At 44.8% G+C, this 23,438-nt stretch overlaps 1 protein-coding gene across 2 annotated transcripts in view; it reads left to right on the forward strand.

Moving 5' to 3' along the window:
* Window positions 1-1,991: 1,991 nt before the first annotated feature.
* LOC121289897 (rhotekin-2-like) overlaps window positions 1,992-23,438 on the forward strand; it is a 55,862-nt gene continuing 34,415 nt past the window's right edge. Inside the window, exons 1-5 of one of the 2 annotated variants that reach the window (XM_041209849.1) lie at window positions 1,992-2,085; window positions 20,376-20,575; window positions 21,247-21,305; window positions 22,373-22,426; window positions 22,503-22,620. In XM_041209849.1, the coding sequence (XP_041065783.1) occupies window positions 2,068-2,085; window positions 20,376-20,575; window positions 21,247-21,305; window positions 22,373-22,426; window positions 22,503-22,620 (449 nt within the window). In that variant the 5' untranslated portion in view covers window positions 1,992-2,067. Of the gene's footprint in view, window positions 2,086-20,375; window positions 20,576-21,246; window positions 21,306-22,372; window positions 22,427-22,502; window positions 22,625-23,438 lie in introns of those variants that run through there. The other variant, XM_041209850.1, reaches the window with a different exon arrangement.

Below are 23,438 nucleotides of genomic sequence, written 5' to 3' on the forward strand. Positions count from 1 at the left end.
TAAAAATACAAAACAAACAAAGAGTAACATATATACACATGCCTCATATATTTTCCTTAAAAGCCTCTGGTTCTGTGGCTCCTCTGTGTTGGTCATGAATTTACTTTGACATTTATTTATCCCAGCTCCCACAGTGAGTGATTTGCAATATGCCTCGGTGATATCGGTGTGATTTTTCTACAGCTGAGTGCCTGAGGTTTATCAAATGAATTATTCAGTAATAACTGTAGCTGGGTGGGGAATGAATTTAGCAGGTGATGAAATTAGTGCTGCAGCTAAACCACTGAAGATGGATCTTACCTTGATAATTCTTATCAGATCATTGAACCTTTTTCAAACAATGTATCCAAGTACATGGAGTCACAATTTTCACATTCACCTCCTGTGCCCTGACATGGTATAACACCAAGATTTCCTGCTCCCAAACTCCTGCACCAACACCTCCGGTGCACTGTCAGAAAACCTTAGTACACACTCTCTCCCGGATTCAGCCATTTCCATCACACTTGTAATAATCACAATGCACCACATTGACAATTGGTGCTGACTTCCTTTAAGTAGCATTCTGCATTTCCCATAAGCCCCCCACCTCTTCATGGGTGAAGCCAATGAACAGCACAGACCAGTGCTAGCTGCATGCATTCTTACACACATTTGAGCATACGATTTAAGGGGAGTAGGCCATTTGGCCCCTCAAACCTGCTCCACCATTTGACATGATCATGGCTGATCTGATTGCGACCTCAACTCCACATTCCTGCCTACACTGATATCCTTTGACTCCCTTGTTAGTTAAGGATCTATCCACAACAAAAACAGAATTACCTGGAAAAACTCAGCAGGTCTGGCAGCATCGGCGAAGAAGAAAAGAGTTGACGTTTCAAGTCCTCATGACCCTTCGACAGAACTTGAGTTCGAGTCCAAGAAAGAGTTGAAATATAAGCTGGTTTAAGGTGTGTGAGGGGGGGCGGAGAGAGAGAGAGAGAGATAGAGAGAAGTGGAGGGGGGGTGTGGTTGCAGGGACAAACAAGCAGTGATAGAAGCAGATCATCAAAAGATGTCAACAACAATATTGACCTTAAACCAGCTTATATTTCAACTCTTTCTTGGACTCGAACTCAAGTTCTGTCGAAGGGTCATGAGGACTCGAAATGTCAACTCTTTTCTTCTCCGCCGATGCTGCCAGACCTGGAGTTTTTCCAGGTAATTCTGTTTTTGTTTTGGATTTCCAGCATCTGCAGTTTTTTTATTTTTATAAAGATCTATCCACCTCTGCCTTGAAAATATTCATTTGGCCCTGCTTCCACTGCTCTCTGGAGAAGACAATTCCAAAGATTCACAACCTTCTGAGAGAAACAAATTCTCATCTCCATCTTAAATGGGAGACCCCTTATTTTTAAACTGTGTCCCCTTGTTCTAGATTCCTCCAAGAGGGTAAACATCCTTTCAGCATCCACTCTGTCAAGTCCCCACCGGATCTCATTTTTCAATAAGATCACCTTTCATTTTTCTAAACTCCAATGAAAATGGGCCCAGCTTGTCAAGCCTTTCCTCATAAAATAAACCCCTCCACGCCACCCCCATCTCATGTATAAATATACAGCAATCATTTAAAACAGTAGACTGCATCATTCAACCTACAGTGGCATTAAAGGATAGAGGTTAATCGCCTGGCGCCCAGTTTGCTGACACATGCAGCTCGGTCACTGTCTTGCCGCAATGGAGCAGGTTGACTTTGTCCCGCAACAGCCTTCTTGCAAATGGAGGGATCAGTTTTCAGCGTCAGTAAATGACCATCTCCCCCATCCCAAGCCTCTTGCGGAATAGGAGGGTCGTCTGCAATAAGCTATTTGCAAAATAAATAAATGAGCGGAAAACGTCCATTTATTTGAGGGGTGAAACTGTCCTAATTCAGCCAACACGTTGCACGCTCCGCCCTTTTTTGGCTGCTGTGGCGCGCGCGCGCTCCCGAAATCTGTGGGGCGGAGGCGCGCCAGATTCGAACGTTGACGTGAACCCGGGAGCGCAGGTGTCCGGCGCTGCGGGGAGACAGCGAGTGGGTGAGCGATGGGCAGCGACCCCAGGGTGAGTGGCGGGCTCGGGACGGTGTGGTGGGAGCCCCGCTGAAAACAGTGCTCTTGCCCCGCCCGTGGTGCTGTATCAACCGGGAACAGTTTATTTAAACCCTCCCAAGGTCCCTTCCCCTCCCCGGACTGTACTTGCGGCCTGGGCTGTGTGCAGACGGTAGCAATACAAAAAGCTGCGGATCTGGGTGTACCTGGAGTCACCGTCACCCAGAGAGGACGCCAGCTCCACCCAGGAGTGAGCTCTCAGCTGAAACTTTCCCCTGTCTAAGTACATCCCTCCATGGCCTTGCTGCCTCTAACCCTGATCATTTCTGCATCCCTTTGCCTCCGTGTCTTCTCTCTTCGAGAGACCAGGCTTTGCAATCACCCTCTTCCGCTCTCACCAAGCTTTTAGTCACTGCCGCCTTGCCGCAGTGCCCGTTCCCCACTGATCAATACCTGTTCCCAACGTTAGAGTCCTTGGCTAAACTGAACGTTGTGCACACAATCCTGCTTTTACCTTGGATTTCACATCAGTTGCTCATCCCAAACATCCACTACCATCTGCAGGAACTAATTAAGTGTCTGCTCCCTCCCCACGTTAAAAGACCATGTCTTGAAACTTTTTCTGTTGTGTTCTGATGCAATTCTCCATGTTGAACACCGCTTGGAGAAAGCACTGAGAGTGGTAAGGGCACAGAATGTGCTCTGGAGGGATTTTAATGTCCATCACCAAGAGTGGCTCGGTAGCACCATTACTGACCTAGCTGGCCGAGTCCTAAAGGACATGGCTGCTAGACTGGGTCTGCATCAGGTGGCGAGGGAGCCAACAAGAAGGAAAAACCTGTTTGACTTCGTCCTCAGCAATCTATCATAAATGCATCTGCCCATGGCAGTATCAGTAGGAATGACCATCACATTGTGGAGGCAAAAGTCTCATCTTCACATTGGGACAGCGTCATGTTGTGTGACACTACTACCGTGGTATGTGGGATAGAGTTTGAACAGATCTAACAACTCAAAACTGGTCATCCATGGGGTGCTGTGCACCTTCATTAACAGCAGAATTGTATTCAAGCACAATCTGTAACCTCATGGCCCAGCATATCCCCCAATCTACCATTACCACCAAGCCAGGGGATTAACCCTGGTTCAATGAAGAGTGCAGGAGGACATGCCAGGAACAGCACCAAGCATACCTAAAAGTGAGGTGTCAATTTGGTGAAGCTACAAGACAGGACTACATGCATGCCAAACAGCATAAGCAGCATGCAGTAGACCGAGCTAAGCAATCCCACAAGCAACAGATCAGATCTAAATTCCAGTCCTGCCACATCCAATTGTGAATGATGGTAGACAATTAAACAACTAGCTGGAGGAGGAGGCTCAACAAATATCCCCAAGCTCAATGAAAGGGGAGTCCAGCTCATCAATGCAAAAGGTGAGGCTGAAGCATTTGCAGCCATCTTCAGCCAGAAGTGCCGAGCGGATGATCCATCTTGGCCTCCTCCTGAGGTCCGCAGCATCAGAGATGCCAGTCTTCAGTCAATTCGATTCATTCCACATGATAGTAAGAAACTGTTCCAGCAATATACTTGTGCTTCAGAACTTGCCGTGCCCCTAGCCAAGCTGTTCCAGTACAGCTACAACATTGGCATCTACCCAACAATGTGGATTATTGCCCAGGTATGGGCAGGACAAATCCAACCCAGCCAATTACCGCCCCAACAGTCTACTCTCGATCATCAACAAAGTGATGAGACTTATTCAGTAATAATCAATTTAGTCACAAAAAATTGCTCACCGATACTCAGTTTGGGTTCTGTCAGGGCCATTCGGCTCCAGACCTCATTACAGCCTTGGTCCAAACATGGACAAAGGAGCTGAACTCAAGGTGAAAGTGGCTACCCTTGACTCTTGACATCGAGGCAGCATTTGATTGAATCTGGCATCTAGGAGCCCTAGAGCAATAGAAACTTGTATTTACATAACACCTTTAACATGAAAAGTTCCAAGGTTGCTCCACAGGAGCATTATGAATCTGTATTGGACACTGATTCACATAGGAAGATATTTGGGCAGATGGTCAAAGAGGTAGATTTTAAGTATTGCCTTGAAGGAAAAAAGAAAGGTAGAGAGGTGAAGAGGTTTAGAACAGGGAATTCCAGAGCTTAGTACTTAGGCAGCTGAAGGCACGGCCATCAATGGTAGAGCAAATAAAATTCTGAGGCCAGAATTAAGAGTGCAGACATCCTAGAGAATTGTGGGGCTGGAGGATATTGTCAGGGATGAAAAATCTCCGCCGTTTAGTGGAATTCTGACTTTTTGATTCCGGAATTCTGCCCTTTGAAATATTTCTCCAACTTCTGCCTCCCCATTTTCGTAGTTATGGCAAAGGTATGCTTGAAGTAAACATTTGTTGTAAACATTTCAAAACGAAACAACGTGACTCTGAGCTTCCGAACGCAGCAACAGAATGGGAACAGATTTGCTATTGTTTCTAGTAGTGGGAGATTGTGTGTGCACAGAGTGCCTGCCCTGGCTGCCTGTGCAATGTGTTCAATATGTGGCTTTCTTGGCTGTGGCATCAGAAGGTGGAAACTACTGGGTGAAGAGAGATTGCATGTCACAAAGCGCAGATTCTGGGGGAAGTTCAGAGGTCGAATGTGGCCCGGAGCACAAGGCAACAGGGCAGGATATCCCCAAGCATGGCTGCTAACTAGAAGGGAATCGGGTCACTGGCAGCTGACTTCCAGAGAGTAAAAAGTTACAACTGTGCAGCTTTCATTTTGCCTTCCCCTCTGCCAGTGGCACCCACTTTCCAGGTCAGGCTTGCCCTGGGCAAACTCTTTCCTGTTTCCCCAAAAACCCCAGACTCCCCTGTAGGCAATGACTGGCGAGAGCTCCCTTTCCGACTGTTGTGCACCCTTGGCCTGAAGATCACTCTCTCAGACCAATTTGTGTTAGTTTAGGGATGGGGGATGATTTTGCTGAACATTTTGTGCACCAAACTTGTTTTCTTGGTTATAAAGCACCAGGTAGTAGGCCTTTCCTCCACTTGTGCCCTAATCTCTCTATTCTCTAAAGCTGCTTAGCTTTATTGACCAATAAGGAAAGTTGAACAGGACTGCATCATTGAAAATTGGCATCAACAATGGCATTGGCAGAAGACATAGTGTTCAATTTGTAGTTTGGTTTTTCGCAAACCTTGCAAAATGGGGCAAAAATATGAACTTTAGAAAAGTAGCTTAAATTAGTTTGGAGATTGCTGCTGCAACCATATGTTTGGAGAAATCAGTAATGGTGATTCAAAGTTCTTATGTACATAACAGCAATTTGTATTTATAAAGGAACTTTAATGTCATAAAATGTCTTAAGGTGCTTCAGGAGCAGTATAAAACAAAGACCAACACCAAGTCACATTAGGAGATATTATGTCAAATGACCAAAATCTGGGTCAAAGAGGTAGGTTTTAAGGAGTGTCTTAAAGGGGCAATGTGAGGTAGCGAAGCGGCGAGGTGTAGACAGAGAATTCAAGAGTTTAGAGTCCAGGTAGCTGAAGGTACAGCCACTAATGGTGGACAATTTAAAACTAGGGATGCTCAAGAGGCCAGAATTTAAGGTGCGCAGGTATCTCAGAGGCTGTGGAGCGATGGTTATAAAGATAGGGAGGGGCTAGGCCATGGGATTTGAAAACAAGGATGAGAATTTTAAAGTGGAACTGTTGCTTAACCAGAAGTTAATGTTTCTCAGCGAGCGCAGAGGTGATAGGTGAACAGGACTTGGTGTCGTTAAAGCTATGGGCAGTGCAGTTTTGGATGACCTGAAGTTTACAGAGAATAGAATGTGGGAGACTATTTTTTTTATTCATTTACAGGATGTGGGCTTCGCAGGCCAGGTCAGCCTTTATTGCCCATCTTTAATTGTCCTAGAGAAAGCGGTGGTGAGCTGCCTTCTTGAACCGCTGCAGTCCCTGTGGTGTAGGTACATCCACAGTGCAGTTAGGGACGGAATTCCAGGACTTTGTCCCAGAAGAATAACTGAATCTAGAGGTAACAAAGACACAGATGAGGGTTGCAGCAGCAGGTGAGCTGAGGCAAGGGTGGAAACGGGTAATGTTACTAAGGTGGAAACAGCTGATCTTTAATTCAACATGTTAGATTATGGCCTGGAGTTTCCTCCTTAGACACATTTGGGATGTTAGATCCAAAAATGTCTCCACCTGATTCCTTGTCACACAAAAAAATTTCAGACATTTTTGTCTTTGACCACTGTCATCCCTGTATTACAGAGACGGGGAGAGGCCATGGTGGGATTTGAAAAGGAGGTTGAGAATTTGAAATTTGAGGCGTTGCGTAACTGGGAGCCAATGTAGATCAGCGAGCACAGGGGTAGTGGGTGAACAAGACTTGGTGTGAGTTAGGACATGGGCAGCAGAGTTTTGGATGACTTCAGGTTTATGTAGGGTAGAATGTGGGAGACCAGCCAGGAGTGTGTTGGAATAGTTGAGTGCAGACCTGACCAGGGTGTAGATGTGGGTTTCAGCAACAGATAAGCTGAGTTAGGGACAGAGTCAGGCAATGTTATGAAGGTAGAAAAAGGCAGTGATGGTGTAGCTATGTGGTCATAAGCTCATCTTGGTGTAAAATATAACACCAAGGTTGAACCAGTCTGGTTCAACCTCAGATGGTTGCCAGGGAGAAAGATGGAGTTGGCTAGGGAATGGAGTTTTGCTTTAGTCTTTCCAATTTTTAAAAATTCATTTATGGGATGTAGTTGTTGCTGGCTAGGCCAGCATTTATTGTCCATTCCTAACTGCCCTTGAGAAGGTGGTGGTGAGCTGCTTTCTTGAACCGCTGCAATCCAGTGATGTAGGTACACCCACAGTGCTATTAGGAAGGGAGTTTGAGGATTTTGACCCAGCGGTAAGGGAAGTAACGGTGATATATTTCCAAATCAGGATGGTGAGTGGCTTGGAGGGGAACTTCCAGGTGGTGGTGTTCCCATGTGACTGCTGCCCTTGACCTTCTAGATGGTAGCAGTCGTGGGTTTGGAAAGTGCTGCCTAAGGAGGCTTGGTGAGTTCCTGTATTGCATGTGAATGCCAATCAAGTGGGCTGCTTTGTCCTGGATGGTGTCAAGCTTCTTGTGCTTTTGGAGATGCACTCATTCAGGCAAGTGGAGAATGTTCCATCACACTCCTGACTTGAACCTTGTAGTCAGTTGACAGGCTTTGGGGAATCAGGAGGTGAGTTACTCACCGCAGGATTCCTAGCCTCTGTCCTGCTCTTGTAGCCAGAACATTTATATGGCTAGCCCAATTCAGTTTCTGGTCAGTAGTAATCCCCAGGATGTTAGTGCGGGATTCAGCGATGGTAATGTCATTGAATGTCAAGGGGCCATGGTTAGATTCTCTCCTGTTGGAAATGGTCATTGCCTGGCACTTGTGTGGTGCGAATTTAACTTGCCACTTGTCAGCCCAAGCCTGGATATTGTCCAGATCTTGCTGCATTTGCACATGGACTGCTTCAGTATCTGAGGAGTTGCGAATGGTGCTAAACATTATGCATTCAGCCACGAGCAATGGGAGGAAGGTCATTAATGAAACAGCTGAAGATGATTGGGCCGAGGACACTACCCTGAGGAATCCTGCAGTGATGTCCTGCAACTGAGATAACTGACCACTAACAACCACAGTCATCTTCCTTTGTGCTAGGTATGACTGCATCCAATTGGAGGAAATTTCTGCTCATCCCGCATTGGATGCTGGACAAGCAGCCTGATAATTTAGCAACAATGGGGGAGTCAAGAGAGGAGATGGCGAGGTCAAGCTGGGTGTCATTAACGTGCATGTGAAAACTAATATTGTTCCTTCTGATGCTGAGAGGCTGTATGCATATGCGAAACAGGAGGAGGCCAAGGATAGATCTTTTGGTGACACCAGGGGGAGCAGGAAGAGCAGCCATTGTAAGTAATACTCTGGATAGAGTAATAATTGTGAAATTGAGCAGTGGGAACAAGGGGGAAAACTCTCCACTGGCTGGAATCATACCTAGCACAAAGGAAAATGATTCTGATTGTTGGAGGCCAATCATCTCAGCCCCAGGTTGTTGTTTCAGCAGTTCCTCGGGGCAGTGTCCTAGGCCCAGCAATGGTCGGACTTGCACCCACAGCATTTTAGTTGAGGAAAGAGTTTTTTTATTCATTCTGGGCTTCACTGGCTGGGCCATTTATTGCCCATCCCAGTTGCCCTTGAGAAGGTCATGGTGAGCTGCCTTCTCAAACCACTGCAGTTCATGTGGTGTACTTTACAGCCTTCCGGACTGAATATTGAATTCAACGACTTTAGATCTTGAACTCCCTCCTCCATCCCCACCCCCTTTCCGTTTCTTCCCCTTTCCTTTTGTTTTTTCCAATAATTTATATAGATTTTTCTTTTCCCACCTATTTCCATTATTTTTAAACCTTTTATGCCCTGCTAGTCTTTCCACCCCACCCCCAGTAGAGCTGTACCTCTTTCGAGTACAAACCTGTTTCCATCTGTTTCAGATGAAGTTATATTGTTTCATAGTTTGCCATTGTGAGATTTGAACTCTTGATCTTGGGGTTACAAACCCAGTACCATAACCACTTGGCTATTTAGGCCAAGCCCTTAAACATGTTTCCATCTGTTCCTATTCAGATGAAATTACATTGTTTCATAGTTTGCCATTGTGAGATTTGAACTCTTGATTTTGGGTTGCAAGCCCAGTACCATAACCACTTGGCTATTTAGGCCAAGCCTCCCAGTAGAGCTGTACTTTCTTTCATTATATCTTCTTGCAGTAACTCTTTCGAGTACAAACCCGTTTCCATCTGTTTCAGATGAAGTTACATTGTTTCATAGTTTGCCATTGTGAGATTTGAACTCTTGATACTCTTTCGAGTACAAACCTGTTTCCATCTGTTTCAGATGAAGTCACATTGTTCCATAGTTTGCCATTGTGAGATTTGAACTCTTGTTCTTGGGGTTACAAACCCAGTACCATAACCACTTGGCTATTTAGGCCAAGCCTCCCAGTAGAGCTGTACCTTGAGTCCCCTGCCATCCATTCTTAATTAGCACATTTGTTTAGATAATATCACCGCCTTCAACACCTGTGTTCTTTTTGTTCTTTTGTCTGTGACATCTTTTGATTATCTGCTCCTATCACTGCTTGCTTGTCCCTACAACCACACCACCTCCCACCACTTCTTCCCCCCCCCCCCCCCACCACCTTAAACCAGCTTATATTTCTCCCCTCTTCTAATATTCACTCAGTTCTGTTGAAGGGTCGTGAGGACTCGAAACATCAACTCTTTTCTTCTCCGCCAAGGGAGAAGGGAACTTGGTGAAATTACAATCACTAGGGAAGCGGTACTGAACAAACAGAGCTGTGGGCTGACAAGCCTCTGGGTCCTGATGGACTTCATCCCAGGGTCTTAAAAGAGGTGGCTAATGTAATAGTAGATGTGTTGGTGTTAATTTTCCAAAATTCACTACATTTTTGAACGGTTCCATCAGACTGGAAAGTAGCAAATATAACCACTCTATTCAAGAAGGGAGGGAAGTAGAAAACAGGAAACTATAGGCCAGTTAGCTTAACGCCTGCCGTAGGGAAGGTGTTAAAATCAACCATTAAGGCGGTTATAGCTGGGCACTTAGAAAAACTCAAGGCAATTTGGAAGAGGCAACATGGTTTTGTGTATGGGCAATCATGTTTAACCAATTTATTGGAGTTCTTTTGAAGGAGTAACATGCATTGTGGATAAAGAGAAGCCTGCAGATGTATTTTACTTGGATTTTTAGAAGGCATTCGATATACTGCCACTTCAAAGGTTATTGTGGAAAATAAAAGCTCATGGTGTATTGGGTAACATGTTAGTATTGACAGAAGATTGGCTGGCTGGCAGAAAGCAGACTATGCAGGATGTGATGAGTGGAGTTCCGCAGCAAGTATTTCAGAAGGCTAAGGGAGCACTATCCTTCATTACAAGAGGAATTGAACATAAAAGTAAGAATGTTATGCTTCATTTATACAGGGCATTAGTGAGACCACACCTTGAATATTGTGTGTAGTTTTGATCTCCTTATTTAAGCAAGAATGTAAATGCAATGGAGGTGGTTCAGAGGAGGTTTACTGGATTGATATCTGGAATGAGCAGGTTGTCTTATGAGCATAGGTTGGACAAACTGGGCTTGTTTCCACTGGAGTTTAGAAGAGTGAGGAGTGACTTGATTGAAGTATACAAGATCCTGAATGGTCTCAACAAAGTGGATGTGGAAAGGATGTTTCCTCTTGTGGGTGAGTCCAGAGGGAGCACTTTTTTAAGATTTGGGTCACTGGAAGGTGGGAGGGGGGGGCACGCAGTGGATGATGAAGATGTTGATGGCTGCCCATGATGATTCCAGCACTGACTCTGAGGATGAGTAGGTAAAGTGGAATGCTGAGGGGCTAAATGCTGACCCGGGACTACATCAAGGAGGCAGGGACACCTGGGAGGCTTTAATCCAACGAACCTTCAGCGAGCTCAACTCAAATGGATCAGCAGGACCAGCCTTGCCTGGCGCTTCCATACTTGGCACCTAAGTGCTAAATCTGCTAGGTCATCAGCAGCAGCTAAGGGCTTTGGACACAAACTTGAATGTCCAAACAAACACTCATGACATTTCTCTTAAACATACAAATGCAGAACAAAGGAGCCACCCTCAGCCATGGTAACACATCTGATTTTTATTTTTAGCATCAGATGTTCTCCCAATTCCAAAACAATACTGTAAGCAAGCAAAAATAACTTATAAGTACCTAATCTTGGGCCAACACAAAAGCACCAGTGAGAAACCTGTGATTTGTCTAATGTGGCTTATTCTTTTGTTTATGGGTGCTATGTCTTGGTGCTGCTCCATCACTCGGAGTGGCATCTGAGACAGCTTGCTGACTCTGCTGTCCTGTTGGCCCCGATGACATTGGTGGTCGCCCTCTGGAGCCTGTACTGGCCCCGCCTAGGAGGGATCTGCTAGTTGCACAGCTGGCATCTCCCCAGTCATCGCAGCCTCACCCGATGAAGCGGTCACTGGAAGTGGGGCGGAGGAACTACCACCCTCATCCAGAGCGCCCTGAGAGGAGCCCACAGACAGGTAGCTACTGCGCCAACATGAGGTCGCCTTGGACCTCCCTGCTCACTGTGGATGAATGGGCAACGAGCTGGGAAGCTTGAAGCCCACACCATCTCCCACATTGGCACTAACCAGCTGTGGCCACTGGCACTGCGAGGGCTTGCAGGTCTGAGCGTAATCCCAGGAGGACCTGATTGTTCTCCTGGAGGCCTCTCTCCACAAGAGTCGCCACTGTCTCCATGGAGGAAGCTTGACTCTTTGCCATGAGGCTCATTGCATCAGTAATGCTCCACGTGGACTCCTCCACCACGGACACCAAGTGAAGCACAGCCTCATGTATCACTCCCAGATGCTCCCGCACACCCGGCCGCATTTCCTGCAGCTACTGCATCGCAGACGGCTCCAGAGGCACATCATCACGTACTGACTGAACATGTGGCTGGTCCCCTGCAGTCCTCCGACTACCAGCGCCATCGGCACTCTCAGTCTCAGCCCGCACCTCAAGTGTCTGTGCAGTGCCCTCTCCACTGTGCCCCGGGACACTAGCCGACGTTGCAATGCCCACCGAGGTGCTAGTATCTGCGCTGGTGCCTGCCTCAGACAGATGGTGTGACGAAGGTGACATTGAGGGACCTCAGGTGTGATAGGGGGCATCTACAGTTCCTCCTGGCGGCCATACTATCATGATGCTGAAATGAACAACAAGGACAGTGGATCAGTTAGTGTGCACACAGTGATTTCATCCCTTTCCCCTTCCAGAACCACTGGACATGAACATTGGTGGGGTGGTAAATAGTGAGGAGGATACTCTTATGTTACAGGCAGATATAGACCGGCTGGTCAAATGGGCTGATGAATGCCAAATGGAATGTTATGTGGATAAGTGTGATGTGATGCACTTGAGCAGGACAAACAAGGCACGGGATTACACCATGAATGGTAGGATCGTGGAAAGTAACGAGGATCAGAGGGACTTTGGTGTACATGTCGACAGGTGCCTTAAGGTAGCGGAACAGGTACATAAGGTGTTTAAGACAGCAAATGCTATACTTTATTAGCCAAGGCATAGAATATAGGAACAGGGAGGTAATATTCCAAGAGCAGAAAACACTGCCTGGGCCACAGCTATAGTTCAGCATGCAGTTGTGAAATACGCTTCATGGGAGGGATTTGATTGGAGCGGAGGGACTGCAGGGGTCATTGACCAGGATGCTGGCTGGGCTGGAGAGTTTGACTTATGAGGAGACATAGCATAGACTGGGGTTATTTCCCCTGGAGCAGAGGAGATTGAGGGGTAACATGATTAAGGTGTATAAACTTATGAGGGGCATAGATAGGGTCAACAGAAAGGAACTTTTCCCCTTGGCGGAGGGATCAGTAACCAGGTGGCATAGATTTAAGGTTAGGGGCATGAGGTTTACAGGGGATGTGATGAGCAACTTTTGAACACACAGTGTGTTGGGAATGTGGGACACACTGCTGGAAAGGGTGGTGGATGCAGAAACCCTCCTAACATGTAATAAGTATTTGGATGTGCATTTCTGATGCCATGGCATACAAGGCCATGGGCATAGTGCTGGGAAATGGGATTAGGAGACTTAGGAACGTGTTTGACGTGCACATCCTTGAAGGGCCTTTATCACTGTGTGACTGAGCAATGTTGCAACTTTAACAAATTAAACAGTCATCAGTTCTATGGATGTTGGGAGGACATTGCGGATCTCACTGTTGGCCTCAAATACCCGGCCGTTCCACCCCAGCCTCACCGACACCAGTTGACATGGCGCCTGTCAAGTTCCAGGGCCTCCTGATCGAAGCGGCTTAACATTATCAGCTGGGCCTGGCCGCCTCTCAGTCCTCGCATGCTCCAATACATTGAGTATTCTTCTCCTGAGAAAGAGAGAACACCATTCATTGCAGCAATTTGCACATGGACTCTGCACGCACACGCCACAACCCAACCACAGTGGCCCATATCAGGCCTCCAGTGCCTCATCTCCCCGCTACTGCTGATCATCCACACACAAATCGTACACCTGCTCCCAAACCCCCCCCCCCCAAACGGCCTTCTTGGGCACATTCTGCGTACATAAGACAATTGTTGAAAGTAAATCTGGATATCAATATATCAATCAGCACATTGAATTTTTAATGAACTCAATAAGAGAAACCAAAACAAAAACAGAATTACCTGGAAAAACTCAGCAGGTCTAGCAGTATCGGCGGAGAAGAAAAGAGTTGACGTTTCAAGTCCTCATGACCCTTCGACAGAATCAGCCTGGGACCATTACACTCTGGGTTGTTGATAGCACTGCTGGTTTTTACCCTGCGTTTATTTGGTCCTCATTTCTTTCCCTATTGGATCCTTTGTAACTTGGGGGTTTTTGTTTTGCTTCCCAATATCTCCTTTTCTTTTTTTTTATTCCTTCACTGGCCAGGCCAGCATTTATTGCCCATCCCTAGTTGCCCTTGACAAGGTGGTGGTAAGCTGCCTTCTTGAACCGCTGCAGTGCATGTAGTGTAGGTACACCCACAGTGCTGTTAGGGAGGGTGTTCCAGAATTTTGACCCAGTGACAGTGAAGGAATGGCGATATATCTCCAAGTCAGGAAGGTGAGTGACTTGGAGGGGAACTTCCAGGTGGTGGTGTTCCCATCTGTCTGATACCTTTGTCCTTATAGATGGTTGTGGGTTTGGAAGGTGCTGTCTAAGGAGCCTTGGTGTATTCCTGCAGTGCATCTTGTAGATGGTATGTATTGCTACTTTTGTGTGTCGGTAGTGGAGGGAGTGAATGTTTGTGGCTGTGGTGCCAATCAAGCGAGCTGCTTTGTCCTGTACAGTGTCAAGTTCTCAAGTGTTGTGGGAGCTACTCTCGTCCAGACAAGTGGGGAGTATTCCATCACACTTCTGATTTGTGCCTTAAAGATGGTGGGTAAGCTTTGGGGAGTAAGGAGTGAGTTACTCGTCGCAGGATTTCTAGCCTTTGACCTGCTTTTGTAGCCACAGTATTTAAATGGCTAGTCCAGTTCAGTTTCTGGTCAATAGTAACACCAGCAAGTTGATAGTGGGAGATTCAGTGATGGTGCATCAATTTTATTGCTGTTTCCACTAGTATTTCAGACATTGTTGACTTTCGTGTGACTTTTAAGACAGTGAAAAATTAACCCTGGCAAGTTCTAAATCATGTCCTCAGTCCAGAACTTTTCACAACCTGTTTCCAGACAGGGCAACAAACTAATTCTACACTTGTTCATCAGGGTGTACGTGCTTTGGAATGAGAGATGTTGTAGAGTAACTCTCATCATTATAATTCACCATTTTTTTTCCATTGGCTTCATTCTGTCTCATGTGTTCTCTGTCGCACTCTCACTCATTCCTGCTCGCATTTGTCTTTCTAGCACCCTCATCCTCCCTCTCACTCCTGCCAGCGAAGCCCCCAGAGTGGGGTTTCCTTTTGTGTATGTTTCTGCATAGTCTAGATGGCCTTGAGCATCCAGTTGTAATCCAGTTTGTGTTCTGCCATTTTGTTGAATTTCGTGTATTTAAAAAGGAGATACAAACTGAGCAAATTCGTAAAGACGCATGCAGGAACGTTCTAGAGATGAGAAAATCAGAAAGGAGAGAGTTATGGAAAGAGGACATTAGAAAGAGCATAGACCATAAATGAGAGAACACGTATGAGACAGAGAGAGACCAAATGGAAGAATTAATGATGAGTAGAGAGAGAATTCCAGTACAGAAGTGAAGTAGAGACGGAGAGAATTGAAAATCGAATTCTGAGCAACATTAGGTGAGCTGGACATTCTTTGCTTTATGAGTTAGAATATCCTGTCAGTTTTTTAAACTTTTTTATAACTGTAACATTTTACTGTGTTTTTTAGACTGAGGGTTTTTAAAGGTTATAATTGTCCAGAGTTTGGAGGTTTATCAAGATTAAGGTGATTGCATCACAACCCCTGTTATTCATTTCATTACGTTTGTTGTCAATGGAAACGTTCACTTGGATGAGGCAAGTAGCTTCTGTGATTACAATGAGTTTACTTTTGAAAACTACAACCTACTTTTTCTGGCCACAACTACGCTGATCCCAGTGGGCTTAAAGGAATCATTTCGATATGAGTGCATGGGAATTAGAGGGTGATGTGCTGCAACAGCGATGCTTTCTTCCTTTAGATTGGAGGGACATGAGATTAACCCTGTTATTGCAACGAGTTCCCATTCTCAACTCTGCTGCTAGGGTGATATGCTAGGAGGAGATTAGGGACATTCGCATGGTGGGGGGGCAGAATTTGAACCTAACCCAGTGTGGCCTAATAGAAATCACTGACTAACTCAAGTGGAACCTGGAGGTGATGGTGTTTCCCACATTCCTGCTGCCTTTGTGATTCTAGGTGAAGAGGTTTTGGAAGGTGCTGTTGAAAGAGCCTTGGCAAGTTGCTGCAGTCCATCTTGTAGATGGTATATACTGCAGCCATGGTGATACCCCTTCCCGACCTGTCTGCAACCTTGGACACTATTGACCATGCCACCCTCTAATGCTTCTCCACTGACCTCCAGCTGAGTGGGACTGATCTCACCTGGCTCCATTCTTACCTAGCTAATTGTAGCCTGAGAATCACTTGCAATGGCTTCTCTTTCTGTTCCTGCACTGTTATCTCTGTCCCCCAAGGATCAATCCATGGCCCCCTCCTTTTACTCATCAACATGTTGCCCCTTGGTGACATCATCCAAAAAGTGTCTGTCTTCACATGCATGCTGGCAATTTCCAGCTCTACCTCACCAGTACCCCTATCGACCTCTTCACGGTCTCCAAATTGTCAGAATGCTTGTCTGACATCCAGTACTGGATGAACAGAAATTTCCTTCAGTTGTGTTGGGAAGACCAAAACCAATGTCTTTGGCCTTTGCCATGAATTCCATTCTCTAGCTACCAACTCCATCCCTCTTGCTCACAGCCATCTGAAGCTAAACCAGACTGTTTGCAACTTTGATATAGTATTTGACGCTAAGGTAAGTTTCCAACCATATCCCCTGTATCACCAAGACTGCCAACTTTTGCCTCCGTAACATTGCCTGACTCACCTTTGCCTTGTTGAATGCCTCACCCATATATTTATTATATCTAACACAAAACAAAAACAAAAATACCTGGAAAAACTCAGCAGGTCTGGCAGCATCTGTGGAGAGGGACAGAAGTTCTGTGGAAGGGTCATTCGGACTTGAAACGTTAACTGTGTCCCTCTCCGCAGATGCTGCCAGACCTGCTGAGTTTTTCCAGGTATTTTTGTTTATGTTTTGAATTTCCAGCATCCGCAGTTTTTTGCTTTTATCTATTTAATATCTCTATACTCAAATATTCCAAAGCATTTCTGGCTGATCTCCCATATCCTACCCTCCTCAAATTTCAATTCATCCAAAACTCTGCTGCCTGTATCCTAACTCACAAATCACCCCTGTGCTCACTGATCTCTTGTTGGCTGCTGGTCCAGCAGTGCCTCCGATATAAAATTCTGGTCCATGTTTTCTGTAGCCTCTGTCACCGCACTTGTCCTTATCTCTGTAATCCCCTCCAGCCCTCTGAGATACCTGCACTCCTCCAATTCTGCTGTCTTGAGAATCTCTAATTATTTTTTCGTCTATCTTCGATGTCAAAATCCCAAAATCTGTCGACCTCCCTCTTCTCCTTTAAGACGCTCCTTCGACCCTACTTCTTTGACTAAACATTTGATCATCTGTTTTAATAACTCCTTACAAAATATCTCCTTACAAAAGCAAAATCCAGCAGATCCAGGAAATCTGAAATAAAAACGGAAATGCTGGGAGCACACAGCACCCCAGGCAGTATCTTTGGAGAGAGAAACAGAGTTAACATTTCAAGTCTGATCTTTCACCAGAACATGTTCTGTTTTACCACATTTTCTGTTTTTTTTTTAATCTTTATGGGGCTTGGTTTCAAATGTTGTCCAATAAAGCCCTTGTGCAGTGCCTTGAGATGTTCCGCTACTTTAGCACTATGTAAATGCAAGTTATCGGAAGGAGTGGATATCTAGGTTTTATACACTTGCGTTTTTATCGATCATTTCAATTATATAAATACACCGCAACCTGGTTTTACAATTTGATTTCCCAGCTGACAATATGTTGTGCCAACCAATCACATAATTATAAATGGCCTGGATTGATGGCTTAATCTGTATGTTGTTAATGTGCGAGCTTGTCACAGTGCAAGGAGGCTTTTGTAGAACATAAACACAGGCATAGACTCGTGAGGCCACTGAACTGTTGCTTGCTGGCTAGTCACAGGATGCTGGCGCCATCTCGTGGAGGAACCTCAATACTGCATCTGTTTAATTTTGTTGAAACCAGGTGCAGTCTTTACTCTGGCAATTTAACCATTTTCGGTTCTGTTATTACCACTGATGAAGACTTAAAAGCCAAGACTTGGTGCAAAGTGCATGTCATTTAAGAGGAAGAGTTTGTTGTTGTGATGGAATTAAAAGTAATAGCAAGGAGATTATGCAAATACAAAAACTTAATAAAACTTGGCTGACAGGTGCAATTATTTTTTTAACAAGGAGTGAAACTTCCTATTTCAGGATACCCAGTGCCAGCATTGAGCACTGCTTGTTTGAGAATAACATGAGTGCTCCCTCATTTCTGCCAAAGCCCCAACAAACAGCAGGAGACTCAATAACTTCTCCATCTCCCCATATCACCCATTCTATTCTTGCGCTATTGTCACATTATTGATTAGTGCTAAATTAGGGGTGGCATTTGCTCTACAAACAAAGTGCTGGAAACACTCAACATGTCTGGCAGCATCTGTGCACAGAGAAACAGAGCTAACGTTTTAAGTCCAATATGACTGATCTTCAGAAGCCCTAGTTCTAAAGATGAATCATATTCAATTAAGAACTTGGAAATTGCTGTCTTTTGTATGTTTCTATATTTACTCTGTATTTGCAGGGTGGCCAAGGATTCTGCTGTTGATAGACAAGGATGTTTGCTGCTTAAACACCCTTGCATCCACCTGAAAGAGCAGATAGAGCTTCAGTTTTTGGTCTCACCTGAAACACATTGCCAAAATGTAAAAGCCACTAGGGTTCAATATATCTTCACAAGACTGAATTCTTCATTTACTGTCCTGGTACTGAGGGAGTTAGAGAATTCAATCCTGGGAGGTGAGAAATGATCATCTTTGATTAGTAGTTGCATTTTGTGTCTTTGTTCAGTCTATCAGTCCTTTTCATCCTTGTGCTTTGATGATGAATTTTAACCAATAAAAATGGGTGGTTGTTATGATAAAATTTTTTAAATCTCAAACTCGCCCACTTATGGGTTTAACAGAGATAGGACAAGGGCTGACTCCCAGGAGGCAAATTAGCTTTTAAAGCTCATTTAAATGTTAATGAGGCAAGCAGCCTCTGGTTTAACATACTGTACAGGTTTAACTTTGTCCAGCTGGGAATCCCAGACCTCAGGGAAACCCGGCAGCTGAAAGAAGGCAATGCCAACTTCAGGGAGAGGGTAAGAGCCTTTACAACACCTGCTTGTGAGCCAGTAGAAGTAAGAGTGCTTCCAGCTTCGCTGCTACCACCACCACCGCCCCCCCCCACAAAAAAAACAACCTCCCGAAAAGACCCGTGGAGTCAGAACCCCCCCCCCTCAGAATCTGATCTTTCCTTCTCCTAGGGGCCAAGGATTGGACCTCCCTTTTAACAGGTTTTACTATGCTGGAATGTGGAGAACGAAGGTTAAGTGAATGAATGAAGGCTGCAGTTAGAATTTGGACTTTTCAATCGCAGATTTTGAATGGAATTACTAAGGTAAAAATGCAGTGCTAGGACGGAATTTGCTCTGCCCTCAGCATCACATTCTCCTCCCCATGTGGTGGCCAAAAGCCGGACTGTTCTGAATGAAAGCTGAGTGGCTTTAAAAAAAAACAGTGGATCTGCTGTTGCCTTGCTTATTAATAGTTTCTGCTCTGAGATATAACGTTAAATCCAGCAGCTAATCTGGGCCTGTCTCTTTAAAACCATTGTTCTAAGTGGGCAAAACAGAGTAACTGACTTAGAAACTGCTGATGTCAGATCGGCCATCTGCTTGTAAACTCCAGGCTGCAGGTTTTTGTTTTAAGAATATTTTGTGCTTTAGCGAAATGTGGAGCCTGGTGTTGCAAAGCAGATGTAAGAATTTTGTATTTAATTTTGTATTTAATGCTCCAGATTCCAGGCAGCCAGTCTAAAAGTAAAAAGTGCACTTTTCATGTCATTTCTAGCAGGGCTGTATAGAAATCTTCGCTGTAGCTTGCTGTGCTGTAATTGGCTGCAGCGTTTCCTATATTACAACAGTAATTACACTTCAAAAAGCACTTCATTGCCTGTAAAATATTTTGGGACTCCCTGGGGCAGGGAAGTGTTAGGTGATGTATTTTGGCAAAAAGAATAGGGAGAGGCAGTATAGACTTAATGATGCATTTCTAAAAGGTGCACAGCGATGGAGAGACCTGGAGGCTCCTGCGAATAAACCTTTGAAGGTGGCAGGACATTTGATCTTGGATTTCATAAAGAGAGGCATTGAGAACAAAAGCTGGGAGGTTATGCTGAATCTTTAGAGTGCTCTGGTTAGGCCACAACTAGAGTATTACGCCCAGTTCTGGTTAACACACTTGAGTAAGGATGTGAAAGTCTTTGAGAGGGTGCAGAGGAAATTTACCAGAATAGTTCCAGGGATGGGAAGTTTTAGCTACAAGGTTAGATTGGAGAGGCTGGGGTTGGTCTCATTGAAGCAAAGGAGATTGAGTGGAGGTTTGATATAGGTGTTCATGATTATGATAGGTTTGGATAAGAGCAGCTGTTCCCCATTAGCTGATGGTACATGGACCAGGGGGGCACCAATTGAAGGTTTTGGGCAAAAGATGCAGGGGGAATGTGAAGAAGAACTTTTTTAGGCAGCAAGTGGTAATGACCTGGAATTCCCTGCCTACGCGGGCAGTGCAAGTTGAGATAATCAATGATTTCAAAAGGAAATTGGGTGGATACTTAAGGGAAATAAACTTGCAGAGCTGCAGGGATAGAGTGAGGAATAGAATTGACTGGATTGTAGTACAGCGAGCCTGCATGTACTCGATGGGCTGAATGACCTCCTATGCTGTAATGTCTCTACTGTCTCTTAGGGCTCCGATATCCAGGAAAAAATCGACTTTGAGACTCGGATGCGTGAAGGAATCTGCAAACTCCTTGCTGCCTCCACCCAGCGGGATCAGGTGCTGCACGCTGTCAAAAATCTGCTCACCTGTAATGCTCGCATCCTTCGTTACGTGGCCGAGTTACAGAGGCACACAGAGGGACAGGTTCTACCCAAAGTGGCAAGGAGGTAGGCTGGAACTGAACAGTATTAGGATTTATTTCCCCTCCTTTTTCCATTTAGCTCCTTGATTGTTGTCTCTTCTGCTTACTCTATCGATTGTTTACTGCTCCCTCATAGAAACCATAAGAGTAGTCTCCCTGTAGCATGATCTTGCTGAATATTTTTATGCAGAACAGAGGACCCCACAGCTTATCTGAACTTTTACCTGTGTGAACACACCCGTGCTCACCATTATCCTATATAGTACAAATAGGTTAAAGGTCCCAGTTTGAAAATGTATGGCATTGAAAGTTGTGTAGCATATCCTTAAAAAGCACCATCTGGCATTTTAGAAAGAAATACTGTACTACTTTTTGAAAACCTTTTTAAAATCTCCCTGAGGGGGCTGACTCCTTTAATGCCAGAGAAACAAATCACCCTTTCTTCTTGGTGAAGAATTATAAAGGCCTTCCTGTAATAGCACTATTGTACTTCAGTATTGACTTGTTGGGAATAGTGTAGATAAGAGAGCACATCTACAGGGCAGCATGTTTCAAGGCAAATGATAGTTACAGATATTACAATATGTTACAGCTCACACAGGCAGCATGTTGCATGAATTTATGTTAGTAACTCGCCCTTTTTGAGTCAGTATTCTTGAGACCATGCTTAGTATTTGTGTTCTCTCCATTCCACAGATTGTCAGACCCTGAGAAGAAAGAGCATTTGGCATGCTCGGGAAAAATTGCAATATCCGGTACTACCATTTGTGCATCTACTTCGTTTATTTCACATCCTCAGTTACAAAGGCAGCTTATTTCTACCAGGATAATATTGTCTGTTCCACCCCTGCCCCTGGTCAGCCTCCCATCTCAAACCCCATAAACTTGAACTCATCCAAAAATCTGTTCCCGTTACCTGACTCGCCCCAAGTCCCGTTCACCTATTACCTCTCTGCTTGCTGACCTGCGTTGACTTCTGATCCACCTATGCCTGGGTTTTAAAATTCTCATCCTTGTGTTCAAATTCCTCCATGGCCTTACCCCATTCAGCCTCTAACTTCAACCAGCCCCACAAGCCTCTGAGAGCTCTGCATTCATTCAAACCTGACCTTTTGTGCATCACCACTCCCTTGGCCCTAAGCTCAGGAATTCCCTCTCTAGACCTCTCTGCCTCTCTACCTTGTAAGGCGCTGCATTAAACCTACCCCTTTGGTCATTTAGTATCCTAATAAGTGGTTCTTTGTCAGAATTTGTCAGATCCTGTGAAGTGCTTTGGAGCATTTTACTATGTTAAAAACACTTTTACGTGCAATTTGGTGATTACTTTCATCTTTGTAACTCTTGTTAGTCTTTAGTACTAATCTTGTTTTGTCTTTTTATTTCCAAATATCCTTATTCTGGTAATGTGTTTTAGCTTTAAGTTGACAAAGTCTAACTCCTTGGTTATGCTGTGAGTCAGGCACAGCAACCTGAATACTAAAGTTGCCCACTGTGATTTATGCACCCTGTCTTGATCCCAGCTTCTCAGTAAAGCCAGGCGTGGCCAGGTGTATTCCAGACCTTCTGTCTCTGCCCCATACTGTTGCCACTAGTCACCCACATTCACACTTATAATGGGTGCTGCCTATGTCAACTTGTCACACTGTCATTACACCCTCCTCCCTGTGGTGATGTTGTGGTGCCATAGCACTGTGAACAATAAATAGTATATTCCTCCTCGGATATGTAAAATTGAAGTTTGAAGCTTGCCTGCGTAGCTTTTGTTCGCATAGTTGTTGTGCTGCACCATTGTATTTTGGTGATTATATTTTTATTGTTGCAGATATTCGAATTCCATTAATGTGGAAAGACTCTGATCATTTCAACAACCGGGGAAGTATGTACTTGAAAGTGTTGTTTGCTTTTGACTCAACCTCTTGTTTTGTGGCGTTAACCTTGTCTCCTTGTGTTAGAGGGCCAATGTTTTGCCGTGTTTTGCCTGGTGAAGATTGGAACTCAGATTTTTGACACTGAGATGGTCACCGTGGATAAGACTCACACCGACATCTGCTTTGAGAATTTGATGATTTTGTGAGTATTTTGAAACGGTTTTGCATTGCATGCACTTTCATCCATGAGCTATAAAAGAGATAAGGAAAAAACATCCTTTTAATCCCTAGTTAGTTTTTGTACTTGTCAAGAAAAAGGATCTGCATATATATGGCACCTTTCATGACCGTAGGACGTCCCAATGTGTTTTGCTGCCAGTGCAGTACTTTTGAAGTGTGGTCACTGTTGTACACGGCAGCCATTTACTCACAGCAAGGGCCAACAAACATGAGTAACACGTGTGGCCAGGCCCAAGTGTTGGATGAGAGAGTAACATTGGCCAGGATGCTGGGGAACGTTCCCCTGCCCTCCTTCGAATAGTGCCATAGGCTCCTTTACCTCGGGCAAATGGGGTCTCAGTTCAACACCTCATCCAAAAGCTTTGAGAATTCAATTTCCAGCTTCTCTAAAAGTTTATTTGTAAAAGAGAGGAATTTCCTGCATCATTTTTGAGCAAACAATACCACACACATTCTGAATGCACAGGACCTAAGTTGTCTTCACACGACGGGTGACTGACTAGGGTTTTGTAAGTCGGTTCTGGGCATTACATATTGGGAAGGATAATATTAGCTTTAGAAGGATCTTCTTTTAAAATTATTCTTTCATGGAATGTGGCCGTTGCTGGCTAGACCAACATTTATTGCCCAATCCTAATTGCCCTTGAGAAGGTGGTGGTGAGCCAGTGAGAAGATGAGGTGCAGTGCATATTCACCAGATGGATAGTGGGATTAATTTATGAGGACAGGATTCATCGCTTAGGCATGTGTTCTCTCAAGTTTAAAAGTTTAAGGGGTAAT

The sequence above is a fragment of the Carcharodon carcharias genome, chromosome 17 (assembly GCF_017639515.1).
Source record: "Carcharodon carcharias isolate sCarCar2 chromosome 17, sCarCar2.pri, whole genome shotgun sequence".
Classification (NCBI taxonomy): domain Eukaryota; kingdom Metazoa; phylum Chordata; class Chondrichthyes; order Lamniformes; family Lamnidae; genus Carcharodon; species Carcharodon carcharias.